This window comes from Puntigrus tetrazona, chromosome 18 (assembly GCF_018831695.1).
Source record: "Puntigrus tetrazona isolate hp1 chromosome 18, ASM1883169v1, whole genome shotgun sequence".
Classification (NCBI taxonomy): Eukaryota; Metazoa; Chordata; class Actinopteri; order Cypriniformes; family Cyprinidae; genus Puntigrus; species Puntigrus tetrazona.
The window spans coordinates 24,157,185-24,167,565 of NC_056716.1; the positions used below are offsets into that span (position 1 = coordinate 24,157,185).

General features: G+C 37.5%; 1 protein-coding gene across 1 annotated transcript in view; it reads left to right on the forward strand.

Annotated features, from left to right (window-relative positions):
* Window positions 1-10,381, forward strand: part of LOC122362775 (cadherin-13-like) — a 47,130-nt gene that overhangs the window by 22,772 nt on the left and 13,977 nt on the right. The window contains exons 6-7 of the mRNA XM_043264330.1: window positions 7,943-8,125; window positions 9,015-9,268. Of these exons, the coding sequence (XP_043120265.1) occupies window positions 7,943-8,125; window positions 9,015-9,268 (437 nt within the window). The remainder of the gene's footprint in view (window positions 1-7,942; window positions 8,126-9,014; window positions 9,269-10,381) is intronic.

Here is a 10,381-nt window from a genome sequence, read left to right on the forward strand (position 1 = left end):
TATATATAATATGAATGGGCATATAAATATATAATTCTATGGGGAATGTAAGATGTCTTTTGTGTTGACAAATATTTTGATTGTTAAACCAACAGAGGGAGCTCTCACTTGAGTTTTGACTGTGAGCTTTTTCTTCTCCAGCTACTTCCTGTTTGGTGGCCATATTTATTGCGAAGTATCGCCAGTTTGCCCTGCCTTACCAAGCCTTTATTTGCCTGTTTTACCTTGACTTCTCTTTTGGATTGCCCTTTAACCGTTTGCCTGTTTGGACTGCCTCATTATGTACCACCCTTATCATTTGCCTTTGTTGACACTTGGATTTGTGGAATTGTTTCTATAAAGTCTGCATATGGATTCTACTTTGGCTTCCACCTCACTTCCATTACAGAATACTTCACCAACAATGAACCCAACGGAAGTTTTTCAACTTCAAACAACATTCACTTTTCAAAGTGAGTTGTTGAAAAATTACCAGGAAAAACTCAACAAGCTGCAATCCACAAACAACCATTTAACTCACTATATTTGATCACTGGAGTAGCCAGATAAGTTTGATGGTTCGGTAGGCAAATGTTGTGGGATGTATGTGGAATGCCAAAGCGATCAGTTTTCATCTGAGGAACGTAAATGCACTTTTTTTATGCCACTGTTATTTCAAAATCAATAATGATTCCTATTCGGCTGACTACTAAAAATGTCTTCAGCAAAAGCGAAGCTTCACAGCTGCCACCCCACCATCCCTAGGATTATGCCATCGATCTTCTGTCCAAAGCCAAGCCACCCAAGAGAAAAGTATACCCACTGTCATGCCATGAATTCAAGGCAATAGAGGATTACACTGATGCTATGAACCTTGGTATATCAGGCATTCTACATCTTCTGCAGCAGCAGGGTTCTTCTTCTTTGAGAAGAAGGATGGAGGTCAAAGAGGAGGTGTGACTGGAAGATAGCTGTTCTCACCACTGAGGGTCACTATGAGTGCTTGGTGATGCTGTTCGGGCTAGCCAGTGCCTCAGCTGTGTTCCAGTCATTTATCACTGAAATCTTCAGGGACATCTTGAAACAGTATATGATTGCCTACATTGACGACATCCTGATATATTCCAAGTCTGAAACTGAACACATTGAACATGTTCAAACCATCCTTTCTCGTCTTCAAGAACACCAACTCTTTTTGAAAGCAGAGAAAGGTGAATTCCATGTACAGTACACCTCTTTCTTAGAATATCACATAAGTCATCATGGAGTCAAGATGGATGATTCCAAGATTCACGCAGAGTCACGCAGTGGCCTCAGCCATCAACAATTAAGGATCTTGCTAAAGATTTTTAGGTTTTGCTAACCTGCACGATTTCGTCACCATTGACATTTTTCCCGAAGGGAAAACCATTAAGATGGTCAAAGGAAGCTACCACCACGTTCACAAACTTAAAACAAGCTTCACTTTGGCTCAAACCGGTACACCTGAATCACGGAACACCTGAATCATGATCCCAAGGCTGAACCTCCACCTCCACTGGACATTGACGATCACCAGCTTACAGGGTGAATCTGTTGCTGGACTTTAGGTGTATGGGGGTTTAGCTTCAATACTTGGTGGACTAAGAGGGCAACAAACTGGAGGAGAGATCATGGATACCGGCTTCTGATATTCTAGACCTGTCACTCATAGAGTAATTTTATTTTCCTGTTTTACCTTGACTTGTCTTTCGGATTGCCCTTTTGCCTGTTTGTACAGTATCTTTGTGTACAGACCTTATCGCTTGCATTTCCTGACACTTTTTGGAGTTTGGAGTGGAACTGTTTCAATAAATGGATTCTACTTCAGCTTCCACCTCACCTCCATTACACAGATCATTCATTCAAAATAAGATTAACTCTTCAGTTACAAATTAGTATGTATAGAATATTTATACACACTTATATTTGAACAGCTCACTGTTAAGCACAATATAATTATAAAAAGCTAATATATTATTATAAAAAATATATCAAAAATCTATAATTGTTTGGATGTTTATTTAATATAATATAAAAGCACCACTAGAAAATTAGTAAAATAGCCATTCAATTAGTGCTTAAATTAATTTACTCAGAATATGCTACCATGTCATGTCAAGAGTAGAAAACCAGCTTTTAACACTGTGTAATCCTTTATTAAATCTGCAAATTAATTTCAGAATATTTAGCGTGCATTAATATAAATTAATGTTTCTCATCATTGTGACAGGACTGAGCAGTCTTTCCGTTTGTATAATGAAAACACCAGACCACATTATAGTTGTTTAGCATATTTCATATTATGCTAATCTTTTCTTTGGAATCTCTTCATTAGCATTTCTCCATTTTAAATTGTTTACAAAACATGTTCGTCTCACAATGCACAAGATCACTTTACCGGCTTGTTATTTTTTTGGCATGTGTATGCATTTGTGATTTTACTCATCATGACCTGCAGTTATACTACATCTGTTGCCATCTATATGTCATTTTAATATCCATCAAGAATAGACATATTCAGTTGAGGCATATTGACTTGATCTTGTCTTCATTTGTCACACAGTGTGAGCTTGAGTGCCTGTTATACATGTTCGGTAAGAGAGTAAAAACAGCATTTTATGCAAATATTTTGTTTTAATATTTTAGGCAGTAAAACCCTTGAGGGACCTATAGGTGAGATACTGATATTCTGTATCATTAAGCCACGTTTTAAGCACTGAATACAGAGTAAAAATAATAGCAATCTCTTTAGTGTAACACATTTAATATTCACTACTGAGACAGTAGGAGAGTGAAAGATTTATTAACTATAATTTTCAGTTAGCAGATATTAGCATGTTTACAGTTATGTTGTGGAGGCCAATTCAAAGGCTGTGAAGTGATGTGTCAGTGTTTGCTTTCTTTTGTCTAATGGTTTTCATTATTTGGTTCACAGAATGGCTGTTATATTTGAAAGCACTGTATTCAATATTTTGAATCAAGTTCCGTTGAGCTTCATTGTTTGAGACTTTCAGTTGCATGCGTAAGTCTCATAACTTTTATAGATTGAACCTTCAGCTCAAATTTGCACTAAGAAAGCATTTGTAAAAATGCTTTGGAATCAGACACTACTCATAGAACAATAGAATCAGAGGAACATACAACAATAGTTTATCTGTCTTCACTTGATTAAAAGACAAATGATGAGCCTTTCAATTTTGTCGCTGGATCAGAATTTTAAGCTTACTTGTTCTGATTTTGCAGCATTATTATGAATGTAATTATACAGACTTATACTAATTTCACTTTTATACTTCAGTACACATATGTAAAGGGGTTGAAAACAGTCAAAAACCATTTGATAACCATACACTTGATTTCATTAAGTTATCATACTTTTATTCTTCAGATGAATCTACAATAAGAGTTGCAGATGGGTTGTTCATATAGCAACCTAGTTTTATGAAAATGATATGGATAAAAATAGTGGTCACACATTTGTCTAGATGGTATTTGTGTTTAATACATAGGCCAATTTTTAAAATACATTTATTCACCAAAAAGACTTAATCATTAAAAAAGAATCTGTAATAACATTTTGTTGCAAGATTTTTTTATACATTACTGAAATTGCCTCATTATTTGGTAATGGAATTGAATGTATTACTCTGCAAATGTTTAAAAGAATGGTTAAAGGGAACCAAAACTTGAATCTAACTGAATTAAATGTTGAAATGGATTTTGAGATGCTGTCACTTTGATTTTACACACTGACATGGCTTCATTGGATCTGTTGGGAAAATAAATATATTTTTTTTTAAATTATACTGTCACACACCATTACACACATATAAATGTAGCTTCTACCTAGTCAAATAACAGCACTACATAAATAACAATTTTAAGATGAACAGAATCACAGTTTTAACTGCTTTATATTTCATTCTTTTTAATTAACACAGCAACAAATCAAGTGAAACGGAATGATGTGGGGATGATTATCTTTATATTTTACCACTTACCAAAGTAAATTACATTTTGATGTCTTCCACTATCAAATGTACAGTTATTATTTATTTATTTGTAATATTGACACTTTTTTAAACTGATTTAATTTGATAAATACTGACAAACACTTTTTTGTTATAAACTGCATTCCAAACATATATGTTAACACAATTATGTTCTCTTAATAGAAGATTATACCATTTAACATTCTTTCCATCCTAAACGTAGGACTACAAGTCATAACTCCGAAATTCTTTTATGAGTCCCATCTGTCCTGTGAAGTCCAGCTGGTAATTAATTAACTACAGAAGACATGTCCTCATAAATAAAATCAGCTGTGTAAGGCAATTGGTGAATATTCAGGGATACTCATTTTATCTCAAGACATACACACACACATATATGTCCTTAAGATTGAAGTAAATTAGGTTAGAGTGTCAGTTATAGACATTGCATGTTATTTGCATGTAAAAATGTCTACTTGCAAATCTGTCAAAATAGGTAAAAAATGTGTAAATGGGCTCATAATTTGTGTGTTATATACAGTATCATTATGTGTTTGCAAGATTAGAATTAGTGTGCCCCGAATTATATTAATATAGTATGTTTAAGGTGCCTAGATGGTGTTTAGTAAGTATGAATGTAAAATGGCAAAACTATATATACTATAATAATACTATATAACATGGTAATTTTGGTTTTATGAATTATTATGCCACAATACTGGTGTACTATCTTTTTTAACATACTAAGAAGTTAGTACTTTTCCATCTGCACGCATAATGAATATTTGCTTTGCATCAAATTAGGATGCATCACTTCAATTTTAAGGTTTGGAATTTAGTTTAGTGTTTAGTTCCATCAATATTCTCACGCACCTGTCTGCAATTTCTCAAGTGGTCCCAAAGACATTGATTAACAAGTTCAGGTGTGTTGATTAAAGTGGGAACTCTGAAGAAAGGAAAATGGATTGAAACCTCTTGGCTGAGCAATATGCTTAATTAAATGTCTACACAATTCATTAGCTCACATATATTTTCTCTGTTTAAGAAAGTTTTACAATGCATCCATTATTATAAATAATAAATAAATATACCTGAAACCAACCTACTAGTGACGGAAGCTCGATTTCATGCATTGCCAGTAATAGTTCTGCCAATAATAGTGTTTCTACTTAGCATTGCCAAGGTGGGCACTAAAGCAGATATTAACATGACTTAAAAGCCTCTTAAAACTGTTTGCTTATCACTTAAACCTCTCTTTAAAGGAATAGTTCAAACTAAAATAAAAATATTTTACTTAATATCATTCTGTCTTCTTATGGAACACAAGAACTGTTTCAATTGTTTTTAAACATTTTCCTTTTAAATTAATATTTCACACCTTCCCTCACAATCATCACAACAAAAACTCTTTTTTAATGTTTTTATGTTACCATAAGTTCTGACAAAATAAGCAATACTGTAGGGATCTATGGCTCCTGATGAAAAGCCATCAAACTGTAAAATATCACTCTTAGAGGCTCGGACTTGAAAGTGTACGAATGGGGTTACCTGTGGCATTAAAAGGCTAGTTAAAATTGTCTTCTAAAGTCACATCAGGAGAAACTCTTCACATGCCTCTCACTCTCTGAAGACTTCTGAAGTGCTTTCACCTCGAATGCATTCCCAGTTTAGCTGAAGCAAAGTGTTAGTTTCTAGAATCTCGTTAAGCTGTGAAAACAGCGTGCCGCTTTTTTCTCACATTCCCGGTTTTAGATGTGCAATTTGAGATGTGCAAGTCAGGCAGAGTTTCTCGAAAGGTCATGAATGTTGATTTGATTCCAGGAACAGATGTCAAGACGAAGGGGGAGTTACAGTATCAGGTGTGAATTTTCTGAGCTATTTGTTACTAAACGAATCTCCAATGATGCCTTCACACTGCGCTACATTACTGATAATGAACGGCATGCCAAATAATCCTAGTCATTCAAGGCTTCCGGGTCTCACCACATCGCTGCCTCTGTACAAAGTGATTTATTTTTCTCTGGCCACACACTTTCTCCCTTGCTCATTTTCCCTGTGTTCTGGTGCTTGGGGGCTTTGCCCAGGCAACATCTACCTCACACACACACAAACCCACCCCGTTCCCTCAGTTTTGGGGTCTAGCCTCTGGGTTGATAACTTCTCTGTTTGCCACACTGCTGGTTGCTTTGTGAACTCAAAGGGATTGGGGTCTTATCAGTGGTGTGGCAGGGCCAGGGTATCAGCAGCCAACAAAGATTGAATACATCCATCTGACCGCTTCACTGCCCCAGATGATTAAATGAAACACGACCGGTCAGCGATGTGAAGATGCACAACGTGAAGCTGTGTGGACATATTTGCGTCCCTCAGTAAACATTTGTGACAACCTTTGTTTAATTGTTTATTCCACACATGATAAAATCTTGGTTGATAGCGGGAGAGAATCTCCCACCGCTGTGATTTCAACAGTGATACACCTGCAGGGCTAACTGTAGACACAAGTCTCTCATTGGAGCTGAAGTAATATGTAAGTGATGTAATCGCATCGTGGCCTTCAGCAGACAGGTACAATCTCATCTCCTTCGAGACACCCACAGGTTTTAAGGACACGGTGAGCTGGGCTTGCGTTTCAGAATGAAAAAATAAAATGGAGATCTATTTTCAACAAAGGATAAGGCATAGCTTATATGTAAGGCTGACTCTTTTTTTCCTTTTCTGTCTTGTAAGGAACAAAATCATCAAGTTCTTTNCTTTATATTATTAAATAAGATATTCTTATTAGGAGATGGGCCCTAGAAATGAAAAATCTATATTTTCATGTGTAATAAAAAGACTGAGGATATAAGCCACCAACTGCATCTACTGCCTGATATGTCTACAGCATATTGTGGTAGAAGAACATTTCCATACCTAATGTGAAAAAGTGAAAACTAAGCATGAATATTGTCAATGTACATGTGCCTTTATGGCATTAAGGATTTTCTTTAGTGTTAATATTGGTGGTTGGATGATTCACTACTGTGGCTCAAAAGCAATAAGCATTAATTTAGAGAGACGGCTTAGTGGCAGTACTTCAGTTCCATGGGGGTTTTAAACTGCTTAGCTTCGCTTTTTAAACTTCTTTAATTCATCCAGTTACCCAGATCCAGCAGCACCCTCTTCAGGATGCTGATGACCTTTGCTTCTGTCCCCCTATACCCTCGCCACTGGACAGCTCTTATAAAGGGAGTGCATCCCTGAGGCATAGATGGGGTGCTCACTTCACAAACCACTAAACAGAAATGATAGCAGAGCTGATGAGGACCAGCGCTCATCTGGCCTTTCTAGGAACACTTCATCTCCCCAAACAGGCCTGTGACATTGGGTTGGATTGAGCAAGGACTATGGAGATTTGCAGCACTCTGAATGGAGTGGCTTTCCTCCAGTGACAAAACAGAACAAGAGCTGTTTCATATAGGCTTAGCTTAAGCCTTATCTTTGACAGAAGGGACAGCAAGAAGAGTAGGAGGGAGGTGGATGTAAGACATAGATTCTGCATGTACAAAACAAGGAAGGAAGGACTAAACAGGGATTGAATTGATGCAGCCGTAGGTAGATCAGTGTTTCTTTCATTACTCAAGGTGGTACGCAGTTAGCTGAAAACAATAGGCGCCTGTCCCACTGGTTGTGTTAATCTCTGTAAACATAAGAGTCACAATTGTGATGATCCAGTCAAAGCATTTATTTCCAGTTAAATGAATTCATTTCTACAACCAGCAACTCCTCCACTGCTCATTCAGTCTTATTATTTGAATAGACTGGAAAGAGAATTGTTGATGTTTGACTACAGACTGCAAATGCATATGTCAATTTACATGTGATATCACGAATTCTAAAGTGTTGCTGTAATGTCATTTTCTTGGCTTCAAACACTGGGAAATATTTGACAGATCAAACAACCTTTTCTGTAGTTTCAGGCATCAGTAAATGAGGGATCAACTGGGGTGGTTGTTAACCTGACAGTGGACGACAGAGACGACCCTGCCACTGGAGCCTGGAGAGCTATCTACTCTATCATCAATGGAGATCCCAACCAGAACTTTGAGATACAGACCAACCTGGACAACAATGAAGGGATGCTGTCAGTAATAAAGGTGCACAATTTACTTTTCAGTCACCTGATTGCCTTTTAATTGTAAAGCCACATTAAGATTGCATTTTGTGGCTTGAACCTATAAAGTTTAGGCTATCAATTAAGATCTTAACCACTTGCAAATTACTTACTGAGTGTTTAAGGATCTTGATTGTTAACTAAAACTTTAAAGGTTCAAGCCCAAAAAGAGGGCCTTCATGAGCCGCTAATATAGGATTAATAAGCAAGCCAATTAACTGTAGAGGTAAAGTGGTAGTTTAAGGGTAGGAATGTCCAATATTGCTACTGCAGGGCCACTGTTCTGTAGAGCAGAGGTCTTCAACCCTGCTCCTGGTGTCCTACCGTCCTGCTCCAACACTAATCAAACACACGATCCAGCTAATTAAACTTTTCAGGATCACTTTCAGGATACAATGACAGGTGTGGGAGCAGTAGGATGGAGCAGTACGTAAAAGTGGGGATGAAGTCCTCTTTTGTAGTGTTTAGCTCCAACCCTAATTAAACACACATGAACCAGTTAATCAGGGTGTTACTAGGCATACTAGAATCTTCCAGATAGGGGGTTGAGGTAAATTTGAGATAAACTCTGTAGGACAGTGCTCTCCAGGACCGAGTCCTAAAGGGTCCACTTTCTGTAGAGCATGGGTGTCCAATTCTGCTCTTGGAAGGCCAACATCCAAATTTTAGCTCCAAATTTTCTTCACAACTCCATCCCATACCTGATCCAGACATTCAAGGTCTTCATGCTTACTAGAAATCTCCTGACAGGTATCTTAGAGCTAAACTCTTTTTTTAAATTGCTTTTGCCAAGATTTAAAAGATTAAAAATTGTGATTTGTTTGGTATACATTTGATTATTGTTCTTATATATTTGTGTTTTTGTTTCTCAGCCTCTGGACTATGAAAGTTCAATGTTTAACACACTGCTAATAAAAGTGGAAAACGAAGACCCTCTGGTTCCTGATGTTGTGTATGGCCCCAGCTCTACAGCGACGGTTTACATTACAGTTATGGATGTGAATGAAGGACCTGTGTTCTTCCCAGATCCTCTGGTTGTCATCAGAAGAGAAAATATTCCCATAGGGAGCTTTGTGGCCATGCTGAATGCTACTGATCCGGACTACCTACAGACGCAGAGCATAAGGTTGGTGCAATATGACTGTGACTATGGTGCTCAAACCTTGTTTGTTCCAGTCCACTCTTTGGTCATATAATGCTACATAGATTGTTGAGTAGTATTCAACTGCTATTTGTCTCAAAAGGTTGTGTCGGCAGAGCATCACTAGCACAAAGGGAAAGCTCATGAGCACCTTTCTGATTTATATAATTATTACAAATGAGACCAAGTGCACCATTTCCAGAGCCAATAATGTTGTGTTTCAGTTACACTGCTTTTGTGATGGACATGGGAGGGATAAATGTTACAAAATCTGAAGCAAATGTCACATACATAGTTTGACCATCTGTGCAGACATTCATCTTGCTGCCCAACTACATGATTGACCAAGCACTTGTAGCCGCTACCTATGAGACATTGCATTCAAGCTGCACAGTTCCATTTTTTTTTAGTTCTTGATCTCCCTGGGAATTAAACCCAGGACCTTGGTGCTTATAGCGCCATAAATATCTCAGCTACTAGAAAGATAATGTTTTAAAATCAAAAAGTCACTGTGTGCGCTTGAGCACATTTCCTCACACTCTTCCTCTACCCTTCCTTTGTTCATTCCCTCAACCTTCTTTGCTGTAGATGTGGTGTGTACATATTTGCATTTGTTATGTGATCTCAGTGTAAGCTGTGCCACGCTTGTTCAGATCAGGAGAATTTAAACAGGCTCCTGTGATTCGTTGTGTCTGCTGAGCGTGTATGAAACTCGCAGTATGAAACTCAGCGCGCCGCTGTGATCATGTGCTCTGCCATTATTACCGCTCCGTCCTGCTAGTTAGAATGAGCCCTCCTCATCACAAACCATATGAGCTCTCTCCCTTCTCTTTCTCATTCTGTCCTCTCTTCATTCTTCATTTCTTCTATATCTGTCCTCTCACTGCCTGCCTCACCTCTTTTGATCTCCTTTTGCCAGTAAAAGGCTCTTTGAAGTACCATAGCTTTCACCTGAGGCTATAAGTGGCAGGACTGAGTGAGAAAAAAGAACAAGCTGCAGCAAAATGAAAAGGACGGACAGAGAGAAGGCTTGAGAGAAGCGCTCTATCTATCTATCTATCTATCTATCTATCTATCTATCTATCTATCTATCTATCT